This window comes from Anopheles cruzii, chromosome 2 (assembly GCF_943734635.1).
Source record: "Anopheles cruzii chromosome 2, idAnoCruzAS_RS32_06, whole genome shotgun sequence".
Taxonomy (NCBI): domain Eukaryota; kingdom Metazoa; phylum Arthropoda; class Insecta; order Diptera; family Culicidae; genus Anopheles; species Anopheles cruzii.
Genome location: NC_069144.1, coordinates 31,439,154 through 31,457,897, shown reverse-complemented (window position 1 = coordinate 31,457,897; position 18,744 = coordinate 31,439,154). Strand labels below are relative to the sequence as shown.

The following is an 18,744-nucleotide window of genomic DNA, read 5'->3' as shown; positions in this document are numbered from 1 at the left end:
GTGGGGGCGCCTGGTGGCCCGTAGAATCAAGCACCAGGCGCCCAAAAAACAAAACTGTTTCAGGATACTATCAAATCACTTGGATGGGAGCTGCTATCCCTCCCCGCGTTATTCACCAGACTTGGTTCTTTCCGAATATCATTCATTTTCATCGATGGGACACGTATTAGCTGAGCAGCCCTTCGTTTTTCTACGAGGAAGTCGAAATAGGATGACTAATTAGTTTACTTAAAAAGTCGAAGAATTCTTTCGCCTGGGAATCCACGATTTAGCAGAGAGATAGGAGAAATGTATAGCTAACGATGGCACATATTTCGAATAAAATAGAAATTTGCATACAAATTTTAGAAAAATTTTTTGTGTGTTAAAATATTTCGCTTCTCAACGCACACATCTAGTAAGTGATGTTCTAAAATGGGAAATAAAACACATGTTCTAAACCGGTTCGCCGAGGCGGCGTTCGTTCTGCTTCTTACACAACCCTGAATTCCTTTGTTTGACATTTTCATCAACCGGTCAAAACACGTTGTTTCGCTCCGCAAGGTACTTTTCCGGCTCAAAAACTGTATATTGTGTATATTTTTGCGAAAAGAATTGTTTTAGTTTTAATTGTTTGAACTTTTCCACTTTGTTTCCAGTTCCAGTGGCAACAGGAACCAGTTTTGTGCACCTAAACGTTACTGACGAGCCAGAAGACATGTTGACAAACAAAGTGTTTATGAAGAAAACCAAACGAGGAAACATCCTCAAAATTGTCCGCGAACACTATCTCCGCGACGATATTTGGTGCGGCTCGGGCGCTTGTCAAAAGTGCCCCCGGTCGGAAAATGATGCGATTCTCGATGTTGCCCCGGAATCGCTGAGTGGAAAGTATGACTTTCCGCACTATCTGCTCCTCGATACAAACATCGTACTGTACCAGATGGACCTTCTGGAGGAATCGGCCGTCCAGAACGTGGTCATTTTGAACACGGTGTTGGACGAGGTGAAACACCGCAGTGCCGTGGTGTACAAACGGTTAAGGGCGGTCCTCTCCAATCCGAGCCGAAAGTTTTACACCTTTGTGAACGAGCACCACAAGGACACGTATATCGAGCGATTGCCAGGGGAATCGGCAAATGATCGGAATGATCGAATGATTCGCACGGCGGCGGTGTGGTATGGAAAGCACCTGAAGAAGTCACGCACGGGGCTGAAGATTATTTTGCTCTCCGATGATACGGATAATCGCAATAGAGCGATCGAACTGGGGTTGATTGCTTGCTCCGCCGCGGACTACATCCAAACGGTACGGAACGAAAATGCTCATCTATTGGACAAGATTTCACACCGAGAGTGCAGCAGTGAGGCGAAGGAACCTCTATTTCCTTCACATCTGACCGCTTCCCAAATTCATCAGGGCATCAAGAGCGAAAGCTTGCTGCAGGGTTCGTTTCTAGCATCGCGCGAAAACTATCTGGAAGGATTCGTGCGCGTGGAGGGAATCGAGAAAGCGGTGCTGATCCAGGGGCGGCTAAATTTGAACCGTGCCGTCGATGGAGACGTGGTAGCGATCGAGATGCTGCCCGAAAGTGAATGGAAAACGCCTAGCGACATTGTGCTGATGGACGAGCAGAATGATCCGGGAGATATGATCGAACAAGACCCATCCTTCACGACGAAGGCGCTGGCGAAGGAGCTTCTTGAACCAACAGCAAAAGTGGTCGGAATCATTAAGCGCAAGTGGCGCCAGTATTGCGGCATTTTACTTCCCAGCCACATTCCGGGTACGACGCGACACATTTTTGTTCCTGCCGAAAGAAAAATTCCGCGCATTCGTATAGAAACGCGCCAAGCGACGACGCTTCTTTCGCAGCGCATCATCGTTGCGATCGATCAGTGGCCACGTCACTCGCGCTACCCACAGGGACACTTTGTGCGAGCGCTCGGGGCAATTGGCGCCAAGGAAACCGAAAATGAGGTAATCCTGTTAGAACACGACGTGCCGCACAATCGCTTTTCCGAAGACGTTCTCGCCTGTCTGCCGCAGCTGCCGTGGGTTATTACGCCAGCAGATTTGCGGCGAAGAGTCGATCTTCGTGGGATCACCATTTGCTCGGTGGATCCTCCAGGCTGCACGGATATCGACGACGCGCTTCATGCTCGCAGACTTCCCAACGGCAACGTTGAGGTCGGAGTCCATATCGCAGACGTGAGCCACTTTATACGACCGTGCACTGCCATCGATCGCGAAGCAGCCAGCCGAGCGACGACCGTATACTTGGTGGATAAACGTATCGACATGGTACCGGAACTGCTCAGCTCCAATCTATGCTCGTTGCGCGGCGGTGAGGAGCGTTTCGCTTTTTCCTGTGTCTGGGAACTGAACAACGAGGCACAGGTACAGCAAGTTAAGTTTCACAAGAGTGTGATAAAGTCGAAGGAAGCACTCACCTACGAGCAGGCACAGTTGATCATAGACGATCGTACGCAAACAAACGATGTGGCCGTGTCGCTCCGGTTGCTCAATCAATTGGCAAAAATTTTGAAGCGGCGCCGCACGGAAAACGGAGCCCTAGTGCTCGCATCGCCCGAAATTCGCTTCCAGGTTGATAGCGAAACACACGATCCGATTGACGTGAAGGCGAAACAGCTGCTCGACACCAACTCGATGGTCGAAGAGTTTATGCTTTTGGCGAACGTTTCGGTGGCGGAGAAAATTGAACAAGAGTTCCCCGAATGTGCGATGCTCCGGCGACATCCTGAGCCACCGCAGAACAACTTTGAGCCGCTAGTAAAAGCTGCCCAACACCAGGGTTTCAGGATAGTGACCGAAAGCGGGAAGCAACTGGCGACTAGCCTGGATGAAGCTGTCAATCCGGCCAATCCGTACCTCAATACGATGCTTCGCATTCTGGCTACACGCTGCATGATGCAGGCGGTCTACTTCATCAGTGGCACGCTACGACGGGATGAGTTCTTCCACTACGGTCTTGCTGCTCCGATTTATACTCACTTTACGTCTCCGATCCGTCGATATGCCGACATTATCGTACATCGACTTCTGGCCGCTTGCATTGGCGCGGACTCCACCTACCCCGAGCTGCTGGACAAAAAACTCAACTCGAACCTGTGCAACAACTTGAACTACCGGAACCGCATGGCCCAGTACGCGGGCAGGGCTTCGGTAGCACTTCACACGCATCTCTTCTTCCGCAACCGTTCCGAAGACGAACAGGCGTTTGTGCTGTTCGTTCGGAAGAATGCATTGCAAATTTTGGTGCCAAAGTACGGCTTCGAAGGTACAATCTATGTGGCTGGCCGCGACAATCAGGAGATTAAAAAAGGCGTACAGTTCGTTTACGACGAGGAAAGTCAAACACAACGTTGCGGAGACGTTATGTTCCGTGCCTTCGATCCGGTGATCGTGCGGTTGAGTCTAGATTCGACGAATGTGCAGCACGAGAAACTGGTGTTTGAGCTGGTGCATCCACACATCGAAGGGTTCAGTGTGCTGCCTGCCAAACACGGGTCGGGACCGCCCGTAGAAGGGAGTGTTCCGGAAGCACCGATCAAGCGGAAAACTGATCCAATGCATACGAAAACAAAAAAAAGTAAAAAGGCAAAGTAAAGCGCCGTTCAAACATTTGATCTTTTGATTATGATCGTTTTGATATAATAAATTGTTGATACAATGGAAATCGTATCAACGCGACAAATTGGGCTTGATTTATGAGACTGATTGCGGAATTCGAAATAGAAAGGCGTCGGTTTGCTTTGAAGCAGTATATTTTTTGGCATAACTTTCTTCTAAACGTACATCGTTACCTACGTTGAATAGAATGCATGTGCGTTCCATAAATATTACCTTAGGCAGTATTAATTCCGATATTCCGTTTTTCTTTAATTTCTATCCCTGTCCACGGTACTCTCAGAGAACTGGCATCAGATCGAAAAGGATCTGTTTTGTATATTTGACTGCGTTTGTTAGATTTTTGTTCATTCCTTCTCAAACAGCTATATAGACATTGCGAGAAAAGAACATGCATTGAAAACATTTTAAATGTAACACAAACTCAACATGCACCCGAAAACAAAAGGTAAAACTCTTTCCATCATACTGAATAACGAATATCGCTAACTGTCTTTATGATTTCTTGTTTCATTTTTTTCCTCACTGCACTTCCTCTTGGCTTGAAAAGTCGATCAGACACTTTATTCTAATGTCTCTCTCTTGCTTATGTTTGTTTTACAATTCATCGCTGACTTAGATTTGTTCTTAGATACTTTTTATGTTCTTCGCTTCTTTCTGCATGTCTCGTTGGTCGATGCGGTTATTTTGTTTGCTGTTAATAACAATAAACTTCTTGCTATTTTTATTCGAAAATGTTTCAAAACCTTACCCACCAGAGAAGAAGAAAAGCGGATGAAAGATGTGTTATCACAAATAAAATGCACTTTTACTCATATCATCACTCGAATCGACGTTAGCTGACCCCCTTTGCCTGCTAACCGATACATACAAAGTAAAAACTTGCGAAGTTATATTCCAATACGTGTGGTGCAGGTTCAATCACGGTTCGCCACTCCATCGCCAAAAGCGAGGAGGCCGTCTCGCAGTAGTGTGTGTGTACAAAATCAGTGCGACTGCCACAAATTTCATTTAGCTACTTACGTACTATTTTGTGGTTTCGATTATGTTTTGGGCGTTCCTTTTGATCCTCTTTGTATAAAAAGTTGAAAATAAAACCGCCACATGGTCGAGGAGCATGCAAGATGCTTTCGGTAAGAAACGGCCCTATGAGAAGTGGATGTAGATGGTTCGGCTGGTGCTGGAACTGCGCACTGGAAGGAAGGCTGTCTTAGTCGTCGTCTTGTTCCAGGTTGAATCGGTTTACTGTGCGACGGCATGCCCATCGGAACACTCTTCGCATTCGGCCGCAAATGTACGAGCAAAGGCCTCCGGCAGTTACAATTAATGAGCACCAGTACTTCAAATAATCGGTAAAGCAGGCGGTTAAGGAAATTCTATTTATAGATAACAGGTTAGTTAATAACGTCTCCACAGCTACAAAAATACACTTATGTTTAGTTTGAAATGGAAAAGATATAAACGATTCTTCTGATCTATTAAAAAACCTAGCAAATAAACTATAATTGATCAAAAACATATTTAAGACAATTTAAGTTGAAGTAAATGGGGACAAAACTATTTCCTAGGTCATGTTGTACTTTCAATTTGGTGGAAGTAAAACATTATGTAGAAGTAGAAGTGAAGAAGTGAAAGTAAGAATGTATGTATTAAAGCAGACTTCTTGAATTCTATTCAATCGAGAACTCCTTGTCTCCATTTAAAAATGTTTTCTTTTCACAGACGTTCGTACTACGTTCAAGAAACAACGATGTATACAAATAGCCATAGTACAGTAGAATGTGTAGAATACAAATTCTACTAGAATGTACAGTAGAATGTGTAGAACAAACGGGAATATAAATTAGTTTATCTTGGAAAAGGATATTATAGTGACCATGGTGAGTGACCTTCATTGATGTAAGTGACGTACGTGAAACCATCTTTGCATTTCCCTCGAATCGAGTAGTAGTAAGGCAAGAAACAATGAAGAACAAAACTGAAACGAAAAACGGTCCGTGCATCAATATTTTCTCGTAAAATAGGAGTGCTTGCGCCCCCTGCGGCATACTACACACCCTCTACGTTCGTAGAACAGAATAGCTGTTCGGTTGGTTGTGAGGACATGCAGGAATATTGCCTTAACCTTATGCCTCTCGGCCGTCGTTAAGTGGTTGATAAGCGAATCGAGTAGCAGCGAACCGATGCCATTCTGGCGATACTTTCGATGCACACCGAGTGACAATATGTAGCCAACCTCGGCATCACGGCCCATCGATTCCGGTAAAATTCCACGATCCTAAAAAGATGAAAGCATTTAGCATTTACTGATTTTTTTACTCTACAGTGGCCTTACCTCTTTGTTGAGTTTATTATACGACTTAATTTCCGCCACGATTAGTCCTATGATGCTGAAGTTGTAGACTGCTGCCAGTGCGTAAAAGCGCGTGCTTGAAGTTATGTCCACGTACCAAGATAACGGATAGTCAATCGGGAACCAATCCTGGCACAGAGTTCGAACTTCTTCGAGATCATCGGGGCAGAGAAAACGGAGCTGCACATCGTTTACTGAGCACAGTGGGACTGGCGGATATTCGTTTAGGGTGTGGAGCCGATCATTGTTCTTAGGGCTACCAAGATGGTTTACCGGAAACCTGCCACCAATGAAGCAAATGCATTCGAATAAATCAATTGTGGTTTATCGTTTCAATCAAAAGAGGGGAACCTAATCAAATTGTAGTCCCTTGCATACGCATCCGTACTTCCCGCTGTTCCGCTTCGAAAGAATTAATTTTGCAATTTACAAACAGAACACGATATAATCTCGAATTTTACCAACACAACTAGAGATCTTTTCGTTGTAAAATTATTTCTAGTACGATGCCCCCTGTTTGTTGAATTGCGCCTTCGGAACGCTTAGCATACCGTATGTTTTGACCCCCAAAATATACAAAGTAAATAAAGTTAGGTGTGTCATTGTTGATCATTCTTCGACTATCTAAACCGACACAAGCATTCGGGGCTACTGAAATTGCCGATCCCGAATAATATTTATGAACATTTGTTTTTGACATTACCAAGTGAATGATTGCGCCATCGAAGCTTCGCCACCGTCCGCACTGCGATTCCGTTTCTTTGGTTGCGTTTGAACCAGCGAGAACTGTACGAAACTGTGGCCCTGCTTCTTACGCTAGACCTGTTCCGTTTATCACATCGCCGCTACCGACCACTTGTAACCGCAGTATCATCGTTTTCACCCTCTTTCATTCGGCCAACTTTCGATTGCCACCCATTATCACTAACACTTTCGCTTCGATATCGCGCGGTCTGTTACAAGTGCCATATTCAGTCTTGATACGGCATGCAAAGATCGCAAGTAAGGCGCACAAATGTTGCCTTTTTCGGGTTGTTCCCTTGTTCGTTGTCTGTATCAGTGACTAAACTGTGGTTCTGCAGTTCAGCAGTTAATCAGAATCAATTAAATTATCGATATCCAGCCAGCAACGCGTTGACAGCAGCTGACCTTGTTTTGGATTTTTGCTTCTTTCGGTGGTCGTTGCTCAGCCTTCAACTGTTCGATATCTGCTATCTTCTTCCCCCAACTAGTTTGTTTGAACACAAACCACAAATTTGACGGGTTGACCAATTTGACACGTAGGGTCGACTATGTAACTTTACCAAGGTTAGTAGTTTTGTTTTGTATTTTATTGCCTATTTTCTAACTCTTCATTTTTGCAATCAAAGCCATCATTCGTCTTAGGTAAGCTATCAAACAATATGCAGTTGTTAATTTTAGATCTATATTCGTTATTCCAGAGTATTTTATGATATAGGAATGAAATAGGCGCACGTTTAACAATTTCAATTTTTTGAGTCAAATTTATTTATTTTGTTTCTTTATTTTATCTATGCTTCTGTGTTATGTATAACGAATTTCAAAAGTTTTTTCTAAAACTAGATAGAGGAGAGACTTGACCATCCCTATCGCAACTGTCAACATAATTGGCGGCACGGTCGCAATCAACATAACATTTCAGTTGCCGCTTCGTGTTGTTGCGATTTCGTCGCCGAAACTTTAATCTTTTTCTTCTATAAAGTTCCAAAAAGTAACATCTTTGCCAAATTATCTGTGCTATTTTATTTCGACTCACAGATTTTCCGATGGAGGATATCAATATGGATGTGATGTAAGTTTACGATCAATTCGCGGGTTCCGAGCCTCATTCGATTGGTTTGTTTATGTTCACATAACCTGAAAATTGTATTACAATCCGTACCGTACGTGCAGACAATGGAGGAAGTTGTGGCAGTTTGTTTCAGGAATACATTACGGAACACCGAATTCGGAAGTGAAAGTCAAGCTGCTGCAGGTGTCCAAGGAGTTGGTGGACGGGATCCTCCATTACAAAAAACCCAGCAAAGAATCGGAGGCAAAACTGCAGAAGCTGATCAAAGATAGAAATCAATTGAAGCTCCAACCGTTTGCCAACAAACTTCACCAGTATTTGGTGAGAATCAACACAGAAGTGCGAGTGCAGAGGCATGATTCTAACCGATGTTCCTTTTTTCCCCTCTCCCTGCCAGGACATTGACGCTATCCAATCGTGGCAAATTCTCTGCTTCTACCTGGTGAACGAGTACCGCGGGGCTGCGACCGCACTGGCGGAATACATATCGACCGAAACGTCGATGGTAAAGTTATTGCACGACATTTGGGTGTACCACACGATCGAGCGTATGGTGCAACTGAAGGTGGTTAAAAACCTACTAAACTACTTTCACTCCGGCAGTCATCCTTACTCGCGGGAGTACCGCGAGGTAGTCGATAGAATAGGTTTACCTGCCTTGCGTAAATCGTACCTTGCGCAGCTCAAGCATCTGATTGCCGATCCACTCATGACGCACAAAACTCTCCCAAACGATGCTTTCCACACGCAAACCAAAGTAGCCTGTGCGGAGCGAAGGTTACGCGAGACGAGCGAAGTGCTGCAAATCCTTCTGTTAATCGTCCATTATAGCGGCATCAATCCGGGCGAGTTAGATGAGTTGTTTGGTTTGTTTCGAGAGCATTCTTTCGGGCGCCAGCAAGAATACATAGACGTTACGACCGAGATTCACGCCGAACTGGTCAAACGCATTACGTACAACGAGTTGGCGCTCGTCTTTCGGACGCTCGACCTGTCGGAAAAGTTTGACGATACTACCTGGATCGAAAAGGTGGTAGACGCGCTCGACGGCCCCATAACGGCACTGCAACAGTTTCCCGAACATGGACCACTGCTGCTCGTATGGATGTTGTTCAATTTCCGTCTACAGCACAGTGTCGAAGATGAGGACGTGACTCGTCGCTATCAGCAGCTAGGTTCGCGGGCCATCAAACTCGGTGTGTTCGAGTACCTGCACGGGCTCGTGTCGCATCCGATGTTCAAGGACAACAGCCTCCCGGCAAAGATAGTGCGAAAGTCCATTTTTAACCACATTGGTTTTCTTTGCCAACTGTTTGATGCGCGCGAGTCTATAGCGCACCACGGCAAAATATTCGATCTAGTCAGCGAGCTGCTGACATCTCCTACCATAGCGACAGAGTTTTGCAAAACCGAAGATCACCCGATCCGTGCGCTGTTCAACATCTGCGTAGAGCAATTTCCCGTGGAATTCTTGCCCCTCTCGAAAGTAGCGTTCGCCCTGGCTTCGGCAGGTTCCACGCAAAACGCTTACATCCAGCGATTGTTGGAAAATCTACCGGTCTACACCGAGCTCTACAACGACACGAATGCTCAGTACATATGGCGCAAATCGGCGACAGGGATGGACGATGAGTTCGTCCTGTGCAATGATTACACTCCCTCGAACAAGATTGAATTTACCATGCCGCGTGGAACGAAGCTCATTGTCAACGACGTTCACACTCACCGAAAGACCTACGTTCATTTCCGGACGCGTTATAATTTCTTCAGTGCTCTACATCACGAGATCAATGAGCTACTGTTCGACGCACAAGCCACGAGCACACTTAGCCAGGAACGGGTACTGCGTATCGCCACAGGGTTAAAATATCTAGCGGTGGCCGTGAAGCGCATTCAGCAGCCACTAGACATCTCAGCCGAGATGGTACACCCGACGGAGATGGTTTTCGATGTGTTGCTCAAGTTCAAATCCGTTCCTAACCCACCGATCGATCTGCTGGTGCAGTGCCTCAACGTTTGCTCAGCACTGGTGCCACTGTTCGAGCAGGAGATATACACGCGCATTATGAATCTTAACATTCTGCCAACGGTCAACAATGCAACCCTATCCTACAAGGAGTACGCAAACGGGGCAAGCTACGATTCCAGTCTGATCGGTTACTATCTGATGAACGTGGAGCGCATCGCCGGTTCCTATCCGATTCTGATGGCGTACTTTAACTTACTGAAAACGTACACCAAGCTCGGCCGGGACAATGTGTTCGGAGTGGAGCTACCTGGCACCATCTTTCTGCTGCGGGAAGTGCTGCCGCATGCAAACAATTGGCGCTATGAAACCGGAACGGATCGATACCGCGTGTTGGTGTTTGTGGTACAGTACATCTACGAGATTCTGCAGCTCAGCGAGAAGCAGTTGTGCAGCGATCCGGCACGCCGTACTCTGCGGGATGTTTGCGTGTTCAGTTTGCTCAATCGGGATAATGGGATGGTTTTGCTCAAGATTGTAGGACTCGGTAACGGTTATCTGCAGGCCGTGATGGAGCGGGAAACGAACTGGATGATGGTTCCCGAGCAGCAGCTCAACTTGATGATACAGTACTCGATGACGATACTGATGCAGATCTTGCGCCTCAAGCGCCACATACAGGAGTATGATCTGTCGCCACTCGAATCGGCGATCTACACGCAACCGAAGCAACGGGACACGTTGCGCATCATCCCGATGGTGACGGGCTACATGAGCAACATTTTCAATCCGCGGTTACCGATTCTTTCCTGCCGATTGTTGCGTCGCTTTGCGATCGAGTTTCGAATGTCACTACTCGCGTGCTTGGACATGGAAGCGGATCAGATACGGCACACGTTTCTCGAGCGGTTACATGATGATATCGAGAGCGAGGACTTGAAGCTTGCCGTGCTGGAGTTGGTCGAAGCTTGCGTTCACAAGCAGCCCGGTCTGACGGAGGCATTCTTCAAGGTAAACTACGCCGCCCGCGACCGACGGCTGGTGCTCGGGCCGAAGGATGTCATCGGAGCGGGTAAAACACGACCCCGGACGATGATCAACGATGGCATACCCACGTACATGGAAGAGTTTCTCGAAGCGATCATGAATGAGCCAAGCAAACTGGCCAGCCCACTGCTGTCCCGCCTAATGTCCCTGTTTCACGCTCTGTGGAAAAATAATATGCAGGCTTTGGTACAGAAACAAATGCAGAAACCCACGTTTTGGCCTTCACTCTGCAACCCACTGTTCGGTGAGCACGTTGCCGGCAATATCCGTGCGTACAGTCAACTTTTCAACATACTCGGCATTGAACTGTTCCGCGTGAGCTCTGCATCCAACGTAAAGATGGACGCGGAGCTTTCGAAGGTATTTGAGCGTTTCATTCAAAAAGTGGACGTGTTTGAACGGTGGGTCAACATTGTGTTCGATCTCCCGCCCGCCAGTGACGGGCAATTTACGAACGCAAATAACACGGACAGCAACGAGAGCTCCACGAGTGCCTTCACTGTGTGCCTCGAAGAAAAGGTACAAGAAACGCCAGACTGGCTTGGAAGGTTACAGTCTTTTAAGGATCTGCTGGTGCTGGTGATCCGTAAACGAGAACCGGGTGTTGTGCTGCCCGATCGGTGTAAAGCATTCCTTGCCGAGCGCTGCCTTTCGGTGCTGGTTGATCGGATAGAGGAGATCCATGATATGAGACCACTGATCGTACTGGCCGAATTGTACTTGATCGTTTTGTCGGATTTTGAAAACAAGTATACGCCCGATACGGCTCGGGACGATCAGATGCTCCGGCAGATGGAAACCTTGCTCAGCCGTTTATCGGTCTCGTATGCGGACATTCATCAGCGGGCCAAGGAAGCCATTTTGGTGATCGCCATAAAAACGGTCGCGTTCCAATCGGATCGCTGGATGGAAAACGGCACGATTGCTGTGGAGTTGACACGTTCGGCGGTGGACATAGCGGCCGAAGAAATTAGCACTCTCGAGATGCTCGCCAAATCGCCCGGGTGGAAGGATCGTTCGGTGAGCGACAAGACCAGTGGGAAGCTGTACAATTCTTTGCTGCTGGCGATCAATCTGTTGAAACAGTTGACTATCAGCTTCGATCAGCGGGTGGCAGTTCCTTCGCTACAGTTTACAACTCGCTGGGTCAGTTGGTTCGTCAAGGGAAAGCTATTCCAGCGGCTTCTCAGCATCACGGGCACGGTGTTGCCCGAATACGAACACCGGAAGCTGGTGGTCGAGCTGATGGATTTGCTGATTCTGCTCGCGGAAAGCCGTTGTTCCGAAGAGCTGCTGTACTGTGATGTGGGAGACTATCTATGGCTGAAGCTGTTGCCACCAAAGGAGCTTCTGGTTCGTCCCTACGTGGTGAGTAGTGTAAGTATGAGATCAAACTCATTTGTAAGTTTTTTTTTATGCTATAAATATGCAATGCATTTGCTTCACAGGGAACCGAACAGCAATGGCAAACGCAAGACTGGTGGCCTATTTACTCGCGCGGTATACGGCTCGTGCGGCTGCTGCTCAGCCAACATGGACATCGTTTCCTACGGGAAGCCATATTTTTCATCGGAATTCACGAGGAGTATCTGATGGATTCACTGCTGCTTGCCAAACAATCGCTGGAGCCGAGTGCATATTTGCTGATAAACGAAACACTGCAATTGGTTGGCACGATGGTCGCGTACGAAAAGCAATGGCGCTTGGAACACAGCCAAAGTTTGCTTCATTTGATGGTAAGGGGAATTATTGGAAAGGTTTATCGATCTTTATCGTAAATTCAAAATCTGTTGGTAATGGTAATTTCTTTTCGATATCGCTTTCGTTAACTTTTAACAGCGTTGCACACAATATCTGATGGACTACGCCATCTCGCTGCTTTACCGCCCGAAAATTTTAAAACGACTTATAACCGGAAGCGGAGACAACGGTGGATTCCTAGTGACAGAACTTGATATCGATCCCAGCACGATCGATGCATCAGACGAGCTGGTCAAAGCGATGAACAATCTGATCGAGATTGTGATACTCTGTACGAAGGCATTGTTAGCGTTCAGCCCAACACTCTTGGTGCTGCTGTGTGATGCCGAGTTCGCACCGAGCACGTTTCGACCGCTGGTGGAAATTCAGTTCGGAGCTCCGAAAATCAGCACGGACAACTTTTCACAGCTCAGCTTCGGTTCCCTGCTACAGGCAGCATGCATCTTCACGAAGGTTCTTAATCTGGTAAGCGAACATGATCTAATTTTACAGAAAAGTTTATTTAATCGCACTTTCTTGTTACTATTTGTTGGATAACTTGTTTTAATTTATTGCTCGCACTGATCTTTTTGCTTAGTTATAATCAAAAGTTTGTAGTGACTGCCTGGTACAATGGCAAAACGAAATTGAAATGAATTAATTACTAAAATTATACATCTCTTATCATCTTTTAAAGCAACATCACGCGTTTAGTGAAACAGCTCTAAATGAATTACCTGTAAGCATCAAACACCGTCAGGCTGACGGAATGGACGATTCGACAGCGGAAAGTCTAATCACCGGTGCCAGCCGATCCGGACTCACTAGCCACGGCGGTACCCCAGGTCGCGGCAAGAGATCCCAGTTCGCAAAAACCCTCTCCATGACAAGCGTTTCCAGCTACACGTCCTCCAACGCAATAACGTTGTCCAACGAGCTGCTGACACATCTAGACACTAAACTTTGCATCTATGGGCTCGAATTCGTCCTAACGCTGCTCGCATCCCAGAGTCTGCTGGCGTTGAAAGACGTCAATTTATCCCAGCGCGAAAAACAGCTTATCAAGCGAGAACTCAGCACGGAACTGCTGATCTTTCATGATTTCGTGAAGCGTCGCATTCTGAAGGATGCCAAAAGTAATCTGGCACGCAAGAAGCACGGTGTAGTGCCCATTTCCAACGAAGTGACCGACATCGACTACGACGACCAAGATGACGATACTGACGATCGGCGGCGGGGCACTTCGTCGACGGATAGATCGAAAGGCGGCGCCACTAAGTCGAACAAACGGTTGTCGTCTGCGCAGCAGCAATCGATGCGTATCAATGTCGTCCGAAAAATGCATCTGCAAAAACATCATCAAGAATCACCGGAACTGTCCGGAGGCGAAGCAACGCCCGTTCTGAAAGGAATCCTTAAACCGTCACCACCTTCCACCTCCGTTAAGCGGGTAATGTTTGACGACGATCTGGACGAGCCAGCAAATAGTATCGCCTACGTTGAACCGGAAGACGAGCCAGTGTATTACGAAGCACAGGAACCGCAATTTACTGGCCTCTCGTATGTGCAAATGGTAGAGGAAGATTACCTTCATCTTCTCTCAAATGTGCTACTTATTGTAGGACAAAGTGAAAACTGAACCCATCTCTGCTAAATCTGAGGATAAGTTCGATTCATAATATGCCCGTTCTACTTTCTGATTAGCCAGAATTGTTGCGTTCTCAAATGTTAAGCTTTCCATCATGAATTAATAAAATTTAAACTGATAATGCATTAGGCGAAGGTACAAAGTTGAGGTTTGTTTTGAATGGTTTACAGGTCGTATCCTTCAACCCATTTTCTAGCATCTTCAGCATTCTAGCAAAGGCTTCTGGTATCCAATTTTAAGGCATGAATCGCTCTTCGGTTCCGCCCAATAACAACGAGTTAGAGAATGCGTCTTACGGATGGAGGACAATAGGCTTCGCTTGTACAAAGTGTATGCATTTTTCATCTCCTGCAATAATTAAGACGAATCTGGTTAAGACACCGGTAAAATCATCACCGTCACTGAGAAGCGTGGATCGTATTGATCAATTTTTGATTCAGTCAATGACGAGTCCGTCTGTTAAGTGATATTTTGGGCTAATTTAACTTGTGCTTTGTGAACCAAATGTTAATACCCATTCTCGAAAAATCTAATTCAAAACTTTACCGCAACATTGGTAAGTTTGTTTTTGATTGCAAATATGAAAAGCATCAATCAGTACATTATAATAGAACGAAACATGTCATATTGCAGGAAGACATTGAACCAAAACGAGTTTTCCATGGATGGAAAATAATATCCATTTACATATCTCTGCTGACTACTTAATCGAAACAAAACACGATTGTTTTGTATTGCTAAATAGGAATGGACATCAATCAAACTCACCTGATACAAACACCAACTAAAGCCGTGTTCGCATTTGTCAACCAATGATTTATCAATACTTTCGGTCGAGATTTTCATTCAATTATTTATAATTCTCATACTAATATACATTTGTTTCAATAGTGTTTTTGCGTGACTTCTTTTTGTTTTCTCGTTTGCGTCTTTAATCGCATGTTTGATGTTGTGAATTGAATATTAGACTTTGTAATTAAACAGATAGCAATAGCGATTCGGCTCGCTCCTAGAGTTTATCGTACGTACGGTGCTACCTTTCAGCTGTGTATTGACTCACTTTCTATATCTTGCTGTGTTCTTCTTTCGATGCTTCATTGTCTTCTCCTTCTGTGCTTCATTTTCCCTATCATCTTAATTATTATTACAATTACTCTTCCTTTTGCCGGTACTTATGAAAAAGGGTCTCAATATTTGACGCATTCTTTTTTAATCTATACTGCCGACAGAGAATTACGTAAACTGGTTTGACTGTCTTTTACAATCATGCGCGAGCCTATGCATGCGGGCGTACGTGTGTGTTTCATTATCGCAACTATGTGTAATCAATACTTGCAATATCATTCAAGGATTCTTTTGGTGTTTCCTTGAAACATTCTGCTGATCTCGTTTGGGGCTAAACGTGCATTAGAGCACAGTGCATAACCGCGACAATGCTGCAACTACTTATTTATGTTCGCGCATATTCACTAGTACTAAAACTAGCTCAAGGCCGTTTTCATCCAGAGACACTTTCCTGTTTGCTGTTAAGATATAAACTGGCCACAAATGTTGACTAAATTCAAACTTCTCCCAAACTGAACCGTTAACCGTTAACACTGCGGTAAACTTCTAGTTGTAGCTTGTAAAAAAATGGTACCGCGGAAAGAGGTCACATAAAGATAATGCGTTTGTGCACTAAAAAGAATAAAACACTGTTAATCGTCAACAAAGAAGTGTTAAATGTATCTTACCTTCAGTTTAATTTTGATCAATAGCTTTACTTCATACATTTTACTAAAGCTAGCGATATTTTCCAGTACTAAATGTGCCAAAACAGAGAAGAAAAGTGCGTGTGTAATAGATAATTGTGATTTTGAAGATTTTTCTGCATAGCTGGCTCCAATAGTTGTAACCTAAAATGACATTGGAAGGTTATAATTAGTGATATTTAACATACATAAAAAAAATTATGGTTTATTTTGAATTGCTGTGGTGATTTCTCCAGAGCGACAGAATAAGCCAATCGAGTTTACGTCCATTTTTACCAATTTAATTTATTTTATAACAACTGTAGAACAAAAACAAGATTCGTTACTGTCTTAAAACGTTTGAGCATTTTATCATCAATCGTATAAAATAAATCATCTAAATTATGTTTAAAAATACACAATTCAGAAGCGTAAATGTTGATAAATCATCATGTAAGTTACGTTAGATGGGAATATCATGTGGCTTTGCTTGAGCTCTGTTAGAAGTTTTAATATCTTCGACTAGGTGGTCTCTTTCCATTTTTAATTGGATTGCTACGTTACACGCGTGCAAAGTTTAATACAATTAGGCATCGAAGAAACCGTTGACGATTTAAGGATTTCACGTGACTAGGTTTGCTGTTCATACAGCCATACCCTTCAACTATGCATCAGTGGATTAATAATTTTTCATACATAAAACCTTAGTTGCCATCGTATGGACTTCTTTATAAGGGAAACAGACAAAATGGTTAAAAAAAATTTAATGATCTTTGTACTTCCGACATACGTTATTCTGCACGATCGTCGCGCAAGACGTGAGTATTCATTGGCCATGCAAAACTATAGAGCGATCGAGCGAACAATAAGCACCCACAGTGGCACGTAAACTCTCGGGCGAATGTTCGAGAAGCAAACGTTATTGTTTGTTCTCTTTGTGTTGTTTTCTCTTCAAGGCCATCCTTGTCTCTTCAAAATATGCTTTTAAATAAACCACTCAGCAGGCGGGACGAGGCCGCCCGAACAAGAGCATTGATCAATATGTTTACCTTCGATTGCAATTCGATACACTCCCTCTCTCCTGGGGTGTTTGTCTACTGTTCTACACAAGCATTGGTCAGCCGAAATCAGCTGTTCACGTCTATTGGTCAGCTGAAGCTGGATGTAGTTGAATGAACTTCCGTAAGTGGGCACAAAGCCAAGGTAACGCGAAATGAGCTGCAACCGTTTTTCACCCACTTCACTGAGCGTACAAGTTGAACGTTTGATCCGTTAGCTTTTAACCCGGACCGGGAAGGATCTTTTTTCTACCGTTGACGATAAACGTACGAAGAACGTTCTGTGGTGGCTTTGCTCATCCAATTTTCAATTTTGAAAACAATTTTTATTACACACACGAACGCGCACACATACAGACACTCACGCAGAGTAAAACGCATTCGCGCAAGCGATTACTCTGTAGTCTTCTGGGATACAGGGCTGGTGGCTAGGCGGGGGATCTATTACTGTTTGGGGACAACCACTGCTACTGCTGCTGCTGTTGTTGCTGCTGCTGCTTGCACGGTTGCAGTTGCCGGCGCTTGGTTCTTCGGGTTTGTTATTTAAACGATAATCGGCTTTCGAGGACAAACGAAAACGGCCAGACTCTAGTTGTCAACGTTCGCGTACCGTTGCGTCCACTCCTTCGCATTCCGGATCGCTTCGGCTTCGTTAACCTTCCACAGCTCCGCAACGTCGTTCGCCAGCGGATCATCCGGGTTCGGTGCGCTGAGCAGCGCCTGTATGGACAGCAACACGGTCCGGATTTGCAGTGCCGGGCTCCATTTGTCCTTCAGAATGTCCAAACAGATTCGCCCGAGACGGTCGATGTTGGGGTGGTAGATCTTTGTTATAAAGCGCACCTTTGGTGCGGACATGGGGTAGTCTTCGGGAAGGAACAGCTCGAGCTTGAATAGGCCCCCCTCAAACGGAGAGTCCTCAGGGCCGAACACGATTACGTGAAAGTAGCGAGCGTTCTGGTCGTCCGGAATCGCGCTGATGCCGGGCACGGGTTCTTGCATCAGGCGCTGCGTTTCTTTAATTATTCTACGAGGCAGAGCAGCCATGTTTGTTTGCCTTCTTTTCCTTTACGAAACTGAAACCAAACTACACTAGAGTGTGTATTTGTGTGCTCGTGTATGCGTTTTTCCGTGCTGCACCACCCACTGCCACAAGAATTTTCGGCCGTATCAACGCCAAGCTACGGAATCAGCTCGTTCGTACAATGCGGTACGTTCCGTCCCGGTGCCCAGCGAATGTGGAATTTGACAGAGCACAGCGAACGCGTTCTCTGTTGGGCTTTCGGTGTCTGTCAATGGGAGCAACTCCCTTAAAAGCAATTCTTTTGCTTAGTTTTTCTCAACTTTAGGTTTCCGCAGAGAATTTAGGAGTACAAAAGCCGCCCGCTGCTGTATTGGCCTGCGTTGAGCTCACAGTGACGACGACGAAATCGATAGAATGACGGACTTTTTCAACACTCGCGTGAAGGAACACGAAAATTATGGTGCTTCTTTCTTGTCTGCTTTGAACGATACAGAAAGAGATCGAGCGCCAGAAAGAGACAGCATGCAAGATGCCCGGAAAAGGCTGCGGAACGCAGGGTGTTCCAGAAAAAGAGCTGTCAAGTTGTACTAACTTCGTGTGTAATATTTGAAGCCATTGCAAATGCACACTTAAACAAATCGAATTATTTTGGCATGATTTTAAATAAATGTTTCTTTTCGAAACATTGCTTCTGTTATTCCTTATCAGTCTCTTTCCATTGTCTAACCGTCCAA

At 45.3% G+C, this 18,744-nt stretch overlaps 4 protein-coding genes across 5 annotated transcripts; 2 read left to right on the top strand and 2 right to left on the bottom strand.

Moving 5' to 3' along the window:
* The first annotated feature begins 697 nt into the window (after positions 1–697).
* On the top strand, positions 698–3,610 carry LOC128278186 (exosome complex exonuclease RRP44). The gene has a single exon (XM_053016857.1). It carries the CDS (start codon positions 698–700, stop codon positions 3,608–3,610), a length of 2,913 nt encoding a protein of 970 aa, XP_052872817.1.
* A 173-nt stretch (positions 3,611–3,783) lies between these two features.
* On the bottom strand, positions 3,784–7,025 carry LOC128277867 (N-alpha-acetyltransferase 60). 2 transcript variants are annotated; one of them, XM_053016454.1, is made up of 5 exons: positions 6,688–7,025; positions 5,967–6,264; positions 5,689–5,909; positions 5,499–5,609; positions 3,784–4,983 (listed from the first exon to the last, which is right to left on the bottom strand). In XM_053016454.1, the coding sequence occupies exons 1-5, from the start codon at positions 6,705–6,707 to the stop codon at positions 4,842–4,844; spliced, it is 792 nt and encodes a 263-aa protein (XP_052872414.1). In that variant the 5' UTR covers positions 6,708–7,025; the 3' UTR covers positions 3,784–4,841. The 2 variants fall into 2 exon arrangements, with proteins under 2 accessions (XP_052872414.1, XP_052872415.1); XM_053016455.1 differs by having other exon boundaries at positions 4,845–4,967.
* Positions 7,026–7,659: 634 nt separating this feature from the next.
* LOC128267296 (nucleoporin Nup188) lies at positions 7,660–14,262 on the top strand. The gene is made up of 6 exons (XM_053004102.1): positions 7,660–7,797; positions 7,899–8,118; positions 8,195–12,187; positions 12,259–12,546; positions 12,650–13,036; positions 13,248–14,262. The coding sequence occupies exons 1-6, from the start codon at positions 7,772–7,774 to the stop codon at positions 14,187–14,189; spliced, it is 5,856 nt and encodes a 1,951-aa protein (XP_052860062.1). The 5' UTR covers positions 7,660–7,771; the 3' UTR covers positions 14,190–14,262.
* Positions 14,263–15,037: 775 nt separating this feature from the next.
* Positions 15,038–18,477, bottom strand: LOC128269485 (ubiquitin-conjugating enzyme E2 N). The gene is made up of 3 exons (XM_053006966.1): positions 16,978–18,477; positions 15,932–16,093; positions 15,038–15,875 (listed from the first exon to the last, which is right to left on the bottom strand). The coding sequence occupies exon 1, from the start codon at positions 18,031–18,033 to the stop codon at positions 17,575–17,577; it is 459 nt and encodes a 152-aa protein (XP_052862926.1). The 5' UTR covers positions 18,034–18,477; the 3' UTR covers positions 15,038–15,875; positions 15,932–16,093; positions 16,978–17,574.
* Positions 18,478–18,744: the final 267 nt, after the last annotated feature.